Raw genomic sequence first — 17,656 nt, 5'->3', positions numbered from 1 at the left:
TCTTTGTGTCCTTCCTGCACCTAGCACAGTACCAAGCATTTATTAAAAGAATCCAAAAGACTGATATAGCTCCTCAAATATTAAACCTTACCTCTTCATGACTGAATATTGCTCTTAAAGACAAATATTCAGGGCTGGAGGCATGACTCAGTGGTATGGCACTTATCTATTGGTGTGCACAAGGCCCTGGGTTAAATCCTGGATACAGGGCCCATGATACTGCTCAGCCATTGAAGGCATCTGACATCAGGACTAATGACCTGAGTTCAACCCTTGAGATCCTTGAGGTCAAAGGAGGGAATGAACTCCTGCAAGTTGTCCTGTCTTCCACATATGAACTGTGGCACCTCCTCCAACCACTGCCATATACATACATATATACACCTACACACATATGCACACACACTAAATAAATTAAAATGTAATTTAAAAAATACTCAAAAAAAAAATCAGAACCAGAGAGAAAGCAGACACAGGCACAATAAGTGTAATTTGCTTATTTACATTTGAAAATCTCAGTCCCGTTCTAGACCTCACATGGTGGAGAGAAAACCAACGCCTACAGTTTGGTTCTGACTACAGTGCAAAACTGTAGCACTTGTGCCCATCCTCCCATCCTGTACAAAATAAACTAGAAAGGTAAAAAACATTTTACAAATGAAAGTAGAACGGTGTGGACAGGGCTAGTGCACAGAGCCTCCTTGGTTCTAGAGATGGATGGTGGTGATGAGAGCAAAGCAATATGGAAATATTTCTAATAATATGTAGTTAAAATTGAAAATATATATACTGTCATAAGATATAATATATATACTCTAAAAGACAGAAAACAGACAGATCATTTATTCACTCAGCAAACATGGTATGCCACAAATAATGTTCTAGAGTCTGAGGATACTGAAAAAAATAAAAAGACCTTTCTTTAATGAATTAGCTTCCTAGAAGTAGAAAAAATAATAGAAAATGCCAAGTAGAGATAAGAGCCATAAAAGAAAACCAAAGAATGAATGAAAAAGGGCAAGATACAGTCAGGAGATTTCTCTGTGCGGATAACCAAATGAAATGAAGGAATATCCTATGTGACAGTCCATACAAAGAACATTCCACTCAGAGAGAACAAGTATGAAGATAAGAATATGCTTGATGTGGCCAAAGACCAGCAAAGACGCTCCAGTAGCTGGAACAGTCACAATCGTTTCCAGAAGCCAAACCATTCAAACTCTTGTAGCAAATATTAAGGAGTTTTTTAGACTATTTAAAATGTGATGGAAAATTACTAGAGGACCTTGAACAAGAACAGGATTTAAAATCTTTTCCTAGTGCTGGAACTGACTGCAGCGCCCTTGCACATGCTAAGCACGTGCTCTACACTGAGCCACGCCCTTGCTCTGATTGACGTTTTAAGAGCATTGACTTAGTTTGGGTTTTATTGCTGTGAAGAGACACGATGATCACAGCAATTCTTATACGATAAAACACTTAATTGGGGCTGGCCTGCAGTTTCAGAGGTGCAGTCCATTATCATCATGGAGGGAAGCATGGCAACATGCAGGCAGACATGGTTGCTGAAGGAGCCAAGGGTTCTACATCTTGATCCTCAGGCAATAGAAGGAGACTGTGTCCACACTGGGTGCAGCTTGAGCCTATAAGGCCTCAAAGCCTGTCACCATAAGGACACTCTTCTTCTAACAAGGCCATACCTCCTAATCACACCAACTCTCTGTAGGCAACTCAAACACTTGAGTCTTTGGGGGCCATTCTTATTCAAACTACCACAAGGTTCATTGATTGTTGTAACAGTGGAGCAGGAAGATCAGTGAAGAAGCCACTGAAATCACCTAGACAAGAGAATATAGAGTCATGGGCTAAAGTAACTACTCATGAAGGTGGAGAGAAATGGCCATATTCTGTATGTGAATCACATTGAATGGTTAGCATTTGCTAACGGTCTTGATGTGTAAGAGAGAAAGCATACAGCAGAGACTTCAAGATTTCTGTATGACTAGAAAACTATATGGTGCTATTTAAACATATATAAAACTGGAGAAAGGATAGAGTATATGAAGCTTGGCACACAAATTAGACATGTCCAAAGGCATTGAATAGGGGAGCTGGAGAGATGGCTCAGCAGTTAAGAGCACACATTGCTTTTGATAAGGGCCTGGGTTTGGGTCCCTGCATCAACATCAGGCAGCTCCCAACAGCCTGAAACTCCAGTTCTAGGGGATCTGACACTAGCTCTGGCCTCTGTGGGCTCTGCACATGCACAGTATACACAGTGTACAAAAACATATGCAGGAACAAGCACACACACATAAACAATAAACAAGTACACCTAGAGATATAGACTAGACCATAGGAAATGTAAGTCTCAAGTTCAGAGAAGATTGAAAGTTCAAACTCAAATTTAGGAACCACCACATAAAGATGATAGAAGCAATAATGGTTGACATTACCTCTGACTTAAATATAAAGAGTAGCTAGTGGTTTGGAAGAAAACCAGGACAGGGTGACATCACAAGCTAGACAAAAGTATTTCATTAAGGTTGGAGCAATCTGTCCAAATGTCCATGTCCAGGAAGATGGGGGTTAAGGAGAGTCTATTGCATTTGGCAGTGTGACAGTCATCAGAAATTGGAAAAGGAAAGTCTCAACCAAGCAGAAGTACAAAACTTATCTCAACTTCTCCTCCTGCCTCTAGGGTAGCTAAGGACAAGTTTGTGCCACCCTCGGCTAAAAAAGGGTTTGGGGCTTTTCTGACATATGACCTCAGTGCATGTTTGCTGATCTATTGTAAAGGGTAAAGTGTGATTACTGAAGAGCATGAGAGGAATGTCTGTGAGCACACAAAAGGGATAGGAGTCTGTACATAGATGCAAGGACTGGCCTTTCACTGTGACCCAGGTGACAAAGGCAGAACGCAGGACAGCTGCAAGGAGCGTGGAAGGCAACACTGAAGGGAGGTTGACAAATCTATCAGTGGGTAGACACTTATGTCTTCACTTTATTAGATGTGCTGGCACAGTGGCAGAGTGCACACCTAGCATTCACAGAGCCTTCAATCCCAGCACTGCATAACCTGAACATGGCGGTGCAGACCTACAGTCCTAGTCCTTGGAGGCAGGCAGTAGGATTAGAAGTTCAAGGCCATTCTTCACTACATAGTGTCTTCCAAGGCTGAGGCCAGACTCCAGTACATGAAATCTTATTTCTAAATGTAAAATATTGATTTATATATAAAATAAATTATGGTCTAAAACAAACAAAAACTAATTAGTAGTAATTAACAGGTTGATAACTACTGCCCTGGTTAGTTCTTTGTCAACTTGGCACAAGCTAATGTCATCTGAGAGGAAGGAACCTTAATTGAGAAAATGCCTTCATAAAATCAGACTGTAGACAGGCAATCCTGTAGAGCACTTTATTAATTAATAATTAATGGGGGAGGATCCAGCCCATTATGGGTGATGCCATCCCTGGGATAGTAGTTCTGGGTCCTATAAGAAAGCAGACCGAGCAAGCCAGTAAGCAGCCCTCCTCCATGGTCTCTGCATCAGCTCCTGCCTCCAGGTTCCTGCCCTGCTTGAGTTTCTGTCCTGACTTCCTTTGGATGAACAGTGATAGAAGTGTAAGCTGAAAAAATCCTTTCCTCCCCAGGTTGTTTTTAGACATAATGCTTCATCACAGCAATAGAAAAGCAACTAAAACAACTACAATAGGGGCTGGAGAGATGGCTCAGCGGTTAAGAGCCCTGACTGCTCTTTCAGAGGTCCTGAGTTCAATTCCCAGCAACCACATGGTGACTTACAACCATCTGTAATGGGATCTGATGCCCTCTCCTGGTGTGTCTAAAGATATTTTTTTAATCTTAAAAAAAAAAAAAGACAACTACTATAATAGACCAGGCATAATGGTACACACCTTTATTCCTAACACTCGGAGGCAGAGGCAGGTGGCTCTCTGTGAGTTCAAGGCCAGCCTAGACTACAAATCAAGTCCAGAACAGCCAGAACTATTACACAGAGAAACCCTGTCTCTAAACAAATAAATAAAAAATAAAAATTATCTTTAAAATGACATTGCTATCACATGCTGACTATTTTGACTAACCAATCACCATGCTAGGCCAGTTATTTAGTTTATTATTATTCTGCTTGTTTTATTTAAATAGACTGGTCTTGAACCCAATGCTTACCTGACGATATCCTTGAACTTTTCATCCTAATCCACAAAGGTTCTGGGATTACACACATGTGTAATTACACTCAGCTCTATATTCATGTTTAAATGGACAAACTGATAGGCTAATTCCCTCAGAGAAGGAAAAATCTGCAACTTCATAAATTATACTTTTGCTTACACTTCAATTATAAAATCTAACTTTCCAGCAGAGATCCTAGCTCAATTATAAGTCGTTGGCTCCCCTGCCCTGATAAAATAAAGTATGATTAGGTGTCACAATGATGCCACTGTTTCCCAGCACATACTGTCCACTGTAGGAAATCGGGGTTAATTAAGACATCTGTCACCTCCATTAAGCAAGGGATATGACTCTTAGGAAAAGCCAACGGGAAGAGTTGAAAGAGATAACAAATGAGCTAATTACTTATCAGTCACACTTATAACCATAATATGCGCTGGAAGGGAGGAAAATATTTTAATAGCTGGTAAGTACCACAGGTCCTATTAGGGAGTGACTCTCGTTGTGAGGGGGGCAGCTTGGTGGTTGTCTAGGTTAGGGGAGATGACGCTTCAAGGACACCAGAAAAAACAAGCAATATCTCAGTGCCTCTGTCCAAAGATAATAGGATTTTGGCATGGGAAAAGAGGAGAAAAAACATCGAATGACTGCAAAGAGAATGTAACAAGGCAGAAAGATATAATGACTAATGATAAATAGGACGACAAATAATAAAGTGGCCTAAGTCCTTTTAAAAGAAAGGTGAAGCCAGACATGGCAATGACAGCACAATGAGTCCCAGCAATCGGGTGGCTGGCGGGATGGGCAGAGTGGGCATTACTTTTCCAGGGGACCTGACTTCAGTTTTCAGCACCCACACTGGAAAGCTCACAATTGCCTGTGACTCCAGCTCTCTGGGCATCCTATGCCTCTGGCCTTAGCAGGCATCTGCATTAATGTACTTACCCTTCCACATGTGTATGTGTGCACACACACACAATGTGGTTTTAAACATTTAAAAATGAAAAAAGAGTTTAAGGTAATCTTTAGCTACAGAGGGAACTAGAGGCTAGTTTGTGCTGTATGAGACCCTATCTCAAGACAGACAGACAGACAAAGAAAGGAGGGAGGCAGGGAAGGAGGGAGGAAGGGAGAGAAAGAGAAAGAGAAAGACAGACACAGAGAGAGAAACAGAGAGAGAGAGAGGCAAATAAGAAGGCCAGGTGTGGTGGCACATGGGTTTCACCCATGTTCACTCAGGAAGCAGGAGGAGGAGGATCTCGGACCTCTCTGGTCTACACAGTGATTTCCAGATAGCCAGGCTTACATAGAGAGACCCTGTTTCAAAAAGAATAAATCAAAAAATAAAAATTAATGAATAGGAGAGAGGGTTATCATTCCATTCCAAATTCTTTGCAGTGTTTCAAACACAATCCCTTTGTATCTCTCCCAATTTGCAGAATGTAAGCTATGTATTCAGATTCCCAGGGTGAAAGCCTTAGAGGAGAGATATCAAAGAAAGGGAGTCCAGCTCTGCATCTGATACTGAATGGGCTGAAGAGTTGGCTCTGGAAGGCAAGATAAGGACAAGTCTGAGATTAAACAGACACACAAGTGCAAAAGGCCACTATGAGACCTAGAGAGTCTCAGAAAGATTGGAAGGGAATTTTTGGTAAAGGATAAACTTGAATAATAATGTGTAAACCATAAAACTCAGTTTGGTATCTAAGATTTAATTACTGATTTTATTTAGAGGATTTTTAAAAAGTACTTGGGATTACATCTAGGGCTTTATACAATATCTCTAGGCCTTGTTTTTGTTTTATTTTTATATTTTGCAACAAACTCTCATAAGGTGCCCATGGCCTTTTTGTTGCACAAGCAGACCTTGAACTTTTGTTTCTTCTGTTTTAGCCTCTAAATAGCTGCGATTACAGGACTATACCACCAAGCTTATACGTATTGGGTTTTTATAAAGATTTGTTTGTAGGGAGTCTAAGGGGGTGGGATATAGAGATTGAAACGGCCACTTTCTCCAACCATTATCAGTGGGAGGAGGGGGGCATCAACGCACCCACAAAACCTTCCACCCAAAAATGTCCTGCCTACAAGATATGCAGGGATAAAGATGGAGCAGAGACTGAGGGAACAGCCAACCAATGACTGGCCCAACTTGAGACCTATCCCAAGGGAGAGAGCCAACCTGACACTAATAAATAATACTCTGCTATGCTTACAGACAAGAATTTAGCTCCAGAGTGGCTTTATCCAGCTGTAGATGGAAACAAATACAGAGACCCACATCCAAGCAGCAGGTAGAACTCTAGAGATCTTGTGGAAGAGTAGGGGACAGGATTGAGGGAGCCTAAGGGGTTAAGTACACCACAAGAAGATCTACAAAGTCAACTAACCTGGGGCCATGGGGGCTCACAGAGACTGAACCACCAACCAAAGAGGATGCAGGAACTGGACCTAGGCCCCTAGACACTAGTAGCAGATGTGCAGCTTGGTCTTCATGTGGGTCCCCAACAAGTGGAGCAGGTGCTGTCTCTGACTCTGTTCTCTGCCATTGGATCCCCTTCCCCTACCTGGTTGGGACTCAGTGGGAGAGGAGGTGCTTAGTCCTGCTGGGACCAGATGTCCCAGGGTAGGGTGGTGCCCAAAGGGACTTCCCCTTCTCTGAGAAGAAAAGGAGAAGGTAATGGGAGGAGGGTTTTGTAAGAGTGGGACTGGGAGGAGAGGAGGGAGAGGGGCTGTGACTGGGATGTAATGAAAAAAAAAAAAAAAACAACAACCACAAAAGAAATGCATTTTCAATAATTATCTTTAAAAAAAAAGGATTTGATTGGCTGGGTGGTGGTGGTACATTCCTTTAATCCCAGTACTGGAAGACAGAGACAGGCTGATCTCTCAGTTCAAGGCCAACCCAGTCTACAGAGTAAGTTTCAGGACAGCCAGGGCTACACAGAGAAACCCTGTCTCAGAAAAACAAAAATAAAAAACTAAAAAAAAAAACAAAAAACAAACAAACAGCAACAACACCAAAAAAACAAAAAAGTTTGTTTGTTTTTATGTATGTATGTATGTATGATGTGTGCATCTGTGTGAGTGTGTGCAATGGATGTGGAAGTACCCTCGGAGGTCAAAGTTCTTTGAAAGTGCTCTTAACCTTTGAGCCATCTTTCTAGCCCCTCTTTCTGTACTTAAAATGCTTTTCCAAAATTATATAGAAAAATATAACCAGTAAGATGATTCAGATGGTGGACAGAGAAGCCTGTCTCCCACAATTGTTTTATTACTTTCACATACATGCTATAGCATGCACACAAATGCACATATAAGTGAGAAAAATAAAGTATATGTAAGAATAATTAAAAATATAAATAGCAAAATTTCTCCATAATTACATACAAGCCCATGTATGTGCATGCACACACACACATTCAAACTGCTAAGTTAAAAATATCCTATGCCCTTCAACTCTATCTTCTCAGAAGTATCCAGCACACATGTCAGTTTTAATCATATGTTGCCAGACTGTTCTATAACCACACAACATACATTTATCTTTGTTTTGCCCCATAAAGAGAACACTGTATGTCGACTTGTTCATCCACTTAGAACACTAAGAATCTTCAGTGATGAATTATCTGTCCAGTCACAGCAGAGCAAGCATTGCTTCTTAAATGACTGTGTATCACAACTTAACTAGCTTTTTAGTTGGGTATTTATGTCTGAGTTTTTGCTGTTGTTGAGAACACTATCTGAGTCCTTTTCATAGGAACATGTTTCCACATGACAGAATCTTAGGAGTACCATTCTTGAGTCCAAATGCATTAACATCTTAGTTGTTTACAATTGAATAATCCCAAACTCTCTATTAGAAGCTATAAAGAAGCTGGAGAGATGACTCAGTGGCTAAAAGCACTGAGAGTTCTTCCAGGGGACCTGGGGGTTCATTCCCAGCACCCAAATGGTGGCTTTAACTCTAGTTAGGGGAATCTGATGCCCTCTTTTGGCTTATGTGGGCTAGCAGAAACAAGTCACTGCCACAGCAGCTTCAGGTGACTTACACTCAGTCTGGTCTAAAGGGAAAAGTTGTCAAATCCCTACTTTTTGTCTGTTTTGGGGTGTTGAGGATTAAACTCAAAGTCTCATGCATGCTAGCCAAAGGCTCTACCACTGAGCTAGGACTCCAGCCTCTGTTTCTGTTTTATGTGTTATAATTCTTATTTATATAATTCCTGTAGTCTAATTTATGTCCTAATATGGATTTGGAATCTAGAAGTGGGGTACTGATACAATCCAAATTAAAATATGTAAATGGAGGTATAGTTTACTGAAAAGAATGTAAGCATTAGGTAGTCATACTTGAATTAAATAGCCAGTACCCAAAACAAACCACACATAGCAAAATGGCAACACTAGCTACTAAGTAGGTAGTTAGGATACAGCAGGCTACAATGTTATGAACTTTGCTACTCATTCATCCTGGTTAGTTTTCTTTCAACTTGACACTAGCTAGAGTGATCTGGGAAAAGAAACTTTAATTGAGAAAATGCCTTATCAGATTGTTCCAAGGCAAGACTACAAGGCATTTTTAAAATTAATGATTGAGGTCAGAGGGCCCAGATCATTGTGGTGGTGCCACTTCTGGGCAGTATGGTTTCCATGATATAAGGAAACAGGTTAAACAAACCAGGAGGGGCAAGCCAGTAAGCAGCCTTCCTCTATGGTCTCTGCTTGAGTTCCTGCCCTGAGTTCTTTTTATAATGAACTACAACTGTCAGCAATAGAAAATCTAACCACACCAAAACTTTGATAAAATCACTACTGGTAATGCCCTAGAAAATAAACCACAAAGCAAATAAGCACACAACCACAGAGGAAAAGACTAACAGAATTTACATTGTGTTGAGTTATTTCTTGCATTTAGCAAATCCCTGAAGAAGAGATGAGAGAATAGGATAAAAGCACTCAATATGCAAGGAAAGAGACAAGGGAGCATCTCTCAATATGCAAGGAGAGACAAGGGAGCATCTCTCAATATGCAGGAGAGATCTCTTTTCTTTTTCTTATTGCAACAGGGTTTTATTTAACCCAAGCTGAGTTTTCTTTAGCTGAACTCCTGATCCTCCTGTCTCTACCTACTTCTAGAGAGCTGGAATTATAAACTCACAACACCATGTCTTGTTTACACAGTGTTGGAGATCAAATCTACAGGGCTTCATACATGTTAGGTAAGCATTCTATCAACTAGCTATTGCCTTGAAGGGAATATTTCTTTGTCAATGGTTGACAGATCAGTGTTCAGTCGTTTTGACCATGTATCCAACTGCTTCAGGATCCCAATCTTGAGAAGTAGTAGAAAGTGATTTCACAAAGGGCCAGAGGCTGGAGATATGACTCAGCAGTTAAGATTGGACCCAAGTCAGGTAGTTAACACCCACCTGTAACTCCAGGTTGAGGGAATCTAATGCCCTTTTCTGGTCTCCATAAGCACTGCACTCATGCACAAACAAAAACATCCACACATGCACATAATTTAGCACATAATTTAAAATAAAGTCTTGGGAAGAAGAGCTGGCTTAATGTTTAAGAGCACTGGCTGCTCTTCCAGAAGACCAGGGTTCAATTCCCAACACCCACGTGAGCTCACAGCTCTCTGTAACTCCAGTTCCAGTGAAATTGAACATCTTCTTCTGGCCTCTGCAAACATCAAGCATGAAATGGTACACACATGCACATTCAGGCAAGGAACCCAACCACATAAAATACACCTTTTAAATTTAAAAATAAAGTCTTAGAAAGGGCACCCACATATTGTCAAGTACCTTTTTCTTAGATCAGCACTTACTTCAATAATCCCTTTATTCATAAACAAAATCTCAGTAAAGAACATGTTTATTATAAGATTTTGAAAAGTAAAAAAAAAAAAACAAAAAAACAAAAAAACTTTAGAGAAATAATCCAATCAAGTCCAATTACAGGTGTTATCTTCCAATCTAATACAGTCTTTCACATGACCCCAATATAGGTTACCATTAGGCTAAAGGGAGAGGGTGAACAAGTCAGACATCAAACACCATGTTCAGGATTAAAATGATCTAAATGAGATCTCTGGTTGCTTTAACTCTCAACAGGAATGAGTAAAGGTAAGAATGCATGTTATCTTTTTTTTAAGATTATGAAACCCATTACTATGTACAAATGTATATATGACAATTAAAAAAAAAGATTAAAATGCTAAAGAATTAGTAAACCTGTTCTCCAAAGTATGTGACTGTTCAGCTCCCACAGTAATCTTTCCGACTAGTCTAATGAGAAGCAGGCAACAAAAGCTGGATTGGGTGTCTATCAAACTGATGAGGAGAAATGTGACTTATATCCATAATGGAATTTTTTATCCATAAAAAAGAGCAATGTTAGGGCATTGTTGGCAGCTGTGGTGGTGTGCAAACTTGACATGCATAATATAATGCTCTAGGTTCAGTCTCCAACACTTCCTTCAAGATAGAATGAAGTTATGTTGTTTGCTGGAAAACAAATGCAACTGGAGGTAATCATGCTAAACCAATTAAGGCAGTCTCAGAAAGACAAATATCATGTTCTCTCTTGTTTGTGAGGCCCAGATTTTACATAGATACATAAAATCACCTACACATAGAGGACATAGAAGGAGAAGCAAAGCTGTCTAGGGAAACAGAGGACTAGTTGTGGAGTTAGGAAAAGAAGGAAGTGGCAGGCAGAGAAACCCCTTTAAAGTTGTTGGTCAGGGGCGTCCACTAGATTCCCAAAATAATTCAGGCTCTTTCTGTTGCCTTTGGTGGCCTCCCAGAGGTTGAAGGCAAGGCCCTATCCTATTACTGTAGACACCAGGCACTTAGGACACAGGGCTTGGAGGATCTGAGCTGGATCTGACCTTAAAGCCTCGTCCCCAGGACTCCTTCATAGTCCCAGAAGGTGCTGGTTTAAGCTCAGCTAAGCATAACCACGGAAACTCACAAGACAGCTTTAGTCAAAAGATATTTTGAAGGAAGAGGTTCAGTCCGAGCACCATTTTTGTTTTCTTTCAAGGTTTTTGAGCCAGGGTCTCATTTGTGGCCCAGACTGGCCTCAAACTCACAATGTCTCCACCTCCCAAGTGCTGGGAGTATGATGTATATCACTGTGACCGCCCCTGAGTACTCTCTTCATGTTTTTTGAATAAATTCTCAAAGAAGTTCTTAATATTTAAAATATAGGTGACTAATTTGATTAATTAATTTGCCTTTATTGCAATAATCTGAATTACCTTTAACTTGAGGTTTTGTTTTTCTCTAGTGGTTCTAGGCAAGTGTTCTACCAATAAGTTATATTGGTAACTGCATTTCATGTGTTGAGCTGGGTTCACTCTGCAGCACAGGCTAGCCCTCATCTATAATAATAGTAGCAGTCTTCCTGCTTCAACCTCCCAATTGCTACTATTACAGGAGTGAGCCGCTCACTGCATCTGGCTAATTTGAGAATATTACATTAGCCATTGTAAGCAAGGACTGGTGGTTCATATCCTTCATCTCAGCACTTGGGAGGCAGAAGGATGATGAAGCCAAAGCCAGCCTGGGCTACACAATTAGCTCCAGGTGAGTTGGGTCTACATAGTAAGCTCCTGTCTAAAAAGAAAGAAAAGAAAAAAATGTTTGGAGCAGAGTACAGTGACTTGATTTGAATATTAGAAATTTTTTAGATTAAAAAATACAAATGTACTCAAGTCATTAAGAGGGAGGTTTCAAAGCTGATTATGGCACTATGCGCCTGCATATTAATAAGGGTGACCCAAAAGAATCACTGCCTGAGTCTGAGGGTGGCCTGGGATGGGCCCATTTCAAAACAAAGAACCATTTACAAGTGCTCCGGTGTCCAATAGATAACCAGACTCCTATAGCACACACATACAAAAACATGCCACTTATACACATTCATGCCTTAAAGTGTATTTATAATGTGCTTAAGGCACTATCTTTGGTGTCATTAATCTTCTTGTATCACAAATAAATATGTACTCTGTTATCTGTTAATAAAATCCTTAGCATCTGAAGATGATTATTAAGTTACCCTTCATCTTATCTAAGTTAATCTAAATTCTTTACTTTTCTTTAATATATTCAATATTTTGATGGTTCAATTCTTTCATTCGTTTATTGTGAATATGTGGAGGTGTAAGGGGGAATGCACATGCATTCACACCGGGACTGGAAGACTCCAGGTATCTCTATCAACTCTCCACCTTATTTCCTTGAATAAGAGGCAGGGGTCTTCAGGAACCAGGAACTAGGCCGGTGGCCAGTGAGCCCCAGCAATCAGCTCTAGAGTTAGAGTACAGTGTGGACTGGCTCAGCTTTTAAAAAGGTGAATGGAGGCCCCGCCTCCGCGCGGCATTGCGGAACCGGAGCTCCAGGCCGCGCCTCCTTAGAGGCTAGGGAGGTGGCAAGGCCAGGGCAGGGCTGCAGAAGCCCGCGCGATGATCGCAGCGAGAACAGCGGGGTCAGAGCAGACCACGACGAAGGCACACAGGCAGCGAGCGTGACCGGGCCGGGCCACCGGGAGAGCGGCCACCGGGAAGCCGGCGACAGCGGACGACTAGCGCTACCACCCTTTCTGCACTTTTTGCAAAACAGTGGTCAACAGGAAGGCCCAGCAGCTCCTCTCTCCTGAGTGGCAGGCCATCTTCGGACACAGCCTTTCTGGGCTCATTCTTCAGACAACTTTCAATCCCTTACTATAGCTATTTCTAGGTGCCCTTTAACATTGTGAACAAATAGACTGTTTGGTATTATAAAGCCTGTGTGTGCGGGAGCCTGATCCTCTAAGATCTATGGTGTAGCTGCTGTGTTTACAGCTCATCCTCTCTCCACTGTGCTCTGACCCTTTCTGTATGCCCTCCCCCTTTATTTCCAAGTGATGGTCTCAGTCTTCCCAATGAGCTGCCTTTTGTGATGTGATTATTTAAGCTCACTTATTTCAGCCTTTGGATAAACTAGGCTACTTTGCTTCCTGGGCAGATCTTTGGCAATGCTGAATATTCACTTGGGGAGAGAGGAGGAGTTAAAAATACAGAGACACCTACCCCCAGCTCCTCACAGTAGGAATGTGGCTTCAGACCCCTGCCCCCTGCTCCTAGTAACCTCTTGTTCGAGTGCTCTAAGCACCAAGAAGGCACCCAAGGCCCAGCCAGTCTCAGAAAATTTAGCAAATAATAACCCCTACTTGAGTCAAAAACAAACAAACAAACAAACAAACAAACCACACAAAGAAACCCCTAACTGAACAGAGAGTGGAGCTCAGGCCCTCACACTTGAGCAGTGAGCACTTTTCCTTGCTGAGTCGTCTCCCCAAGTCCTCTGAAACCTCATGTTCTTATATGCACTGTTAGGAAAACAACTATTTTATATGCATTTCAAAGGTAGCTATGAATACTAGTTTAAACTACAATTATATAAAACAACATGAGAGACATAATATGACTATAAATAATAAAGATACATAAAATATCATTCATATATGAATTACATCCCGAGGTTCAGTTCCTAGCATTTTAGAGCTATACATTCTAGAGCATAAAACTATTTCATCCTTACCAGGGGACTTTCCTTGTGAGTTGCTTCTTCGCTCTCTGTATCTAGCTGGAGTGGATAAACCTGTGTCTTTAGTAGACTTGTTAGCAGGCCCCATTTCTGAAATAAGGAATCCCATTTGTTCTGAAGGCAAGATATTCTCCGAGGGATTGGTCTGGCATTTTATACTGCTATCCACCTAAAATATTAAACACACTTATTATTCTTACACTTACCTCCAGATACCTACTAAAGGTTAATAATATATATTATCAAAGACATCCTATTAAAGGACAGGATCCCACAAGCATGTTTTCCTGCTTGTGAAGGTCATTACCCTTGATACTGTTGATTTACCCATATTCAAGAGTAAGACATAGGTTTCCCAGATTCTCAAGCCCTTGAAATGCACACGAAGCTAAAATGTTTACTGATGAGCATACCATGAGGCTGAATGCTTTTAATGACTTACAATATAGTAAGACATTTAAACACAATTGCTGAGAGCCACTATGTATCCTTTCACTGTAGAAGGACGTTTAAGCTGACACCCTTACTAGTTGACACTGGGATGTCACAGATAGGCAGGTGTCAGTGGGGAATGGACACGATTTTTCTAGTTTTGTATTCTGTACTGAATACATTATCAAAATCACATATACCTCACTCTCTATAAAATCTCTATCCATCCTCGTTAGAGTTTCTTTGGTTCCAAAATGTTCTTTGGAATGTTAAAACCCTTGGTCAAAACAACAAACTTCTGCCATGTTGTTCTTTATAAGTTTATTTAAAATATAACTGCATTATGAAATAAAGCTAAAAGTTAAAATTCAGCTTTCAAAATGAGCTACAATAGTCAAGTATATTAAGGAAACCACTGTGTATGTGCAGTTCAAGACATGCAATCCAGTAGTTTGCATATAATTATGAAGACACCAAAGCTTTTATTTCTATAGGAATGCTTAAAATGAGGCTGAAATTATATCATCATAACACATATTTTAATGGTCTCAAAAAGGACAATGAATTGACAGAAATCTAAATGCATTTAGGATAAGGGTATAACCCAGTGGTACAATGCTTGCCTAGGTAGTGAAATTATATCAGCTGGGCATATCTTTTAGTGTATCCAAATACAATAACTTAACCAGAAGGAGCAAATATCTGTATTCCATCCCGTTAGTACTATCGTCCACCACTACCCCACCAATACCCCCACCACCACCCTCCACCAAAGTCAGAGAGAGAAGATAAAATTAAAATCTTTATACTTACATATTATATACATATAAATATTTTCAAAAGAACTACATACAACAATACCCTATACAGCAAACAAAATGAATCGGGTATGATGATATATGACTATTATTCCATTACCTGAGAGGGAGGAGGAGGAGGATATACAGGTCCAAGTTATTCCTGGCTAAAATGTGAATTCCAGGTCAACATGGACTGCAGGGCTACGCTGGTGTGTATACAGTAATTATAGATTTTTCTTACTTTCTTGGCTTGAGTATCAGCCATCCCCAGGTGGCGCCTCCCTCCTCAGCATCCCAAGGGCGGGGTTACTTTGGATGTACTTTTCATTAATTAGTTTTTGTTTGATTAGTAATGCAAGATTAGTAAGAAATATGAACCCAGTAAAGTCATTAATAGCATTTTGTGATGTTATAAAAAAAAAAAGGTAAGAAATTGGGGCTAGAGAGAAGGCTCAGCAGTTGAAAGCACTGCTGGTCTTGCAGAGGACCCAGGTTCAGTTCCCAGGCTGGCCTTGAAGTCACTATATGCAGCTCAGCCTGTCCTCAGACTCTCAGCAATCCTCCTGCTTCCATCTCTTTAAGTGCTAGGATATAGGCATGTGCCACCAGCCTAAAAACAGTATTTAGACCTTAATCAATCAATTCGCCTCTCTAGAGGCTCATTTCAGACTATATCACAGTTGGAGAATGGCTGGGGTTAAACTTCTGAGGGTTTTTTTTTTTTTTTTTTTTTGCTTAACTACTGGGACATGATCCCTTTGGAAACCACAATGAACTGACATTAAATAACATCTAGAAAAACTCTTCACTAACATCTTTAGCAAAAAACAATGTATGCTGTGGGCTTAGTTAGTATTCTCGTTTGTGCTCTTACCTGCGGTGTGCTGAATGGTAGCCCTTCCTGCACAAATACTACTGAAGACGGAGATGGGTTATGATTTAGCTGCTCCTTCAGTTTGACATGAGTTTGTTGGATGGTTGCAGATTCCTGCATTGTGCTATTTTCCAAAGGTTGAGCTGTGTGGATGGTATAGATGTACTCAGGTGACTGTGGTAGAGAGCAGGTAATTGCTTGTTCTGTTCCAACCACAAAAGACGTAATATCTGAGCCTACAGGAGTGAGTGGCTCCAGCTGGCTAGCCTGACTGGTGGAAGATGGGTTGCTGCTGTTTGCATTGGGTAAGATATGCTGGCCTCTGTTAGCCTGAGATGACGGACACTGAGTCTCAACAGGCTCCACCTTTACCATCTCCAGCTTAGGGGAGGAGTGCAACTCATCTACTATCTGAAAGACAGCCTCTAGATTTACTTCTGTCTTTTTATTTTCATCAGTAGCACTGCAAGGCCAATTAGAAGGCAGAAATTCAACTGGATAGGAAGATTGCATTGGAGGATTCTGGGAAAAGAGAAAATAGTACTGTTTGGATAAAATCAAGTATAAAATTAAGGAGGAAAGTAGTAACATTTAAGTTCATGAATGCTACATACAGTAAAGTTGAAGTTACTAACAAAAGCCTGAAAGTGGAGCTAGGAATGTAGCTCAATGATAGAGCAATGCCCAGCACACTCAGGTCCTAGCTTCAGTTACCAACATCACAAAAAGAAACAGAGAAAACCAAAAGGCTAACTTACTTTTCAGCAGTGGTAGCTTCAAATGTATTATTAGTAACATTTCTTTAATATCTACCATACCTCAACCATGTTGAGTTTAGTACAGACAGGCATGGACTGCTAGTTCTCAGGATTAAAATATATGTTAAAAGGCTATAGTACCCAAATTTGCTGACAAAATGTCTATATACTACAATCTTCTATGAAGGCTAGCAAAATGTCACTTTTATTTACCATACATTATTTAAGGAATAAGGAGATTTTAAACACAGAATGCTCATAAGCCCATCAATCCTTCTACAAACTCAGGGGGAGGCACTAATACTCTGTCCCAAATGCCCTGGGGGAAATGGGTGGAATGTCAAATGTCCTTTGGTTCCTGAGATTGCATTATAATAAAGCAATAGACCAGAATAGTTGTTATATTTCTATCTTGAAGATATCTTCTCCTAGCAGAGTAAGGAGGAACACACCTCTAATCCCAGCAGAGACAGGGAAGCAGAGACAGGAGGAGGATCATCATAAGTTTAAGGCCAGAGATATGTTCTTATAAATAATGCTTTAACTAGAGTAGACATTCAATATGTACTTTATTATTTGAGATTATAAATAAAAAATGTCAAAGAGCTGTAATTAAATAAGACATAGGAAGAGTTGACATTGTTGAATATACTGATATACTCCAAGGGTTGTGTAGATGTTTAGAGTAAATACTGTAAACTCAGATAGGATAAGCACCAAGTTACTATAGTCAATATCACCGTTTGAGTTTAAATATGTGCTAAGTGCTTTATACAAATTGCTTCATTTAATCCTCTCAAAAGCCCTATGAGATGTGATACTCTTCCCTCCTTTTTTTTAAAAAAAAAAAAAAAAAAAAAAAAAAAAAGGACTTTTACCTCCAAAGCTGGCCTTGAACATCCTATACGTCTGAGGATGGCCTTGAACTTTTGACCTTTCTATTTCTAGGATTGCTGAGATTACAATCACGTGACTCATATAATGTTTAT

At 40.4% G+C, this 17,656-nt stretch overlaps 1 protein-coding gene across 2 annotated transcripts in view; it reads right to left on the bottom strand.

The window, feature by feature from the left end:
* The window catches only part of Hsf5 (heat shock transcription factor family member 5), a 43,477-nt gene that overhangs the window by 7,834 nt on the left and 17,987 nt on the right, over nucleotides 1–17,656 (bottom strand). For both annotated transcript variants that reach the window (XR_879708.3, NM_001045527.1), the window contains exons 4-5: nucleotides 15,910–16,431; nucleotides 13,798–13,972 (exon numbers count right to left, since the gene is read on the bottom strand). Coding sequence is in view for 1 of the 2 variants with exons in the window: in NM_001045527.1 (NP_001038992.1) it covers nucleotides 13,798–13,972; nucleotides 15,910–16,431 (697 nt within the window). In the remaining variant the exon portion in view is untranslated. The remainder of the gene's footprint in view (nucleotides 1–13,797; nucleotides 13,973–15,909; nucleotides 16,432–17,656) is intronic.

The sequence above is a fragment of the Mus musculus genome, chromosome 11 (genome assembly GCF_000001635.26).
Source record: "Mus musculus strain C57BL/6J chromosome 11, GRCm38.p6 C57BL/6J".
Taxonomy (NCBI): domain Eukaryota; kingdom Metazoa; phylum Chordata; class Mammalia; order Rodentia; family Muridae; genus Mus; species Mus musculus.
Note: the sequence above shows the minus strand (reverse complement) of the source record. Positions and strands in the feature narration are given on the sequence as shown.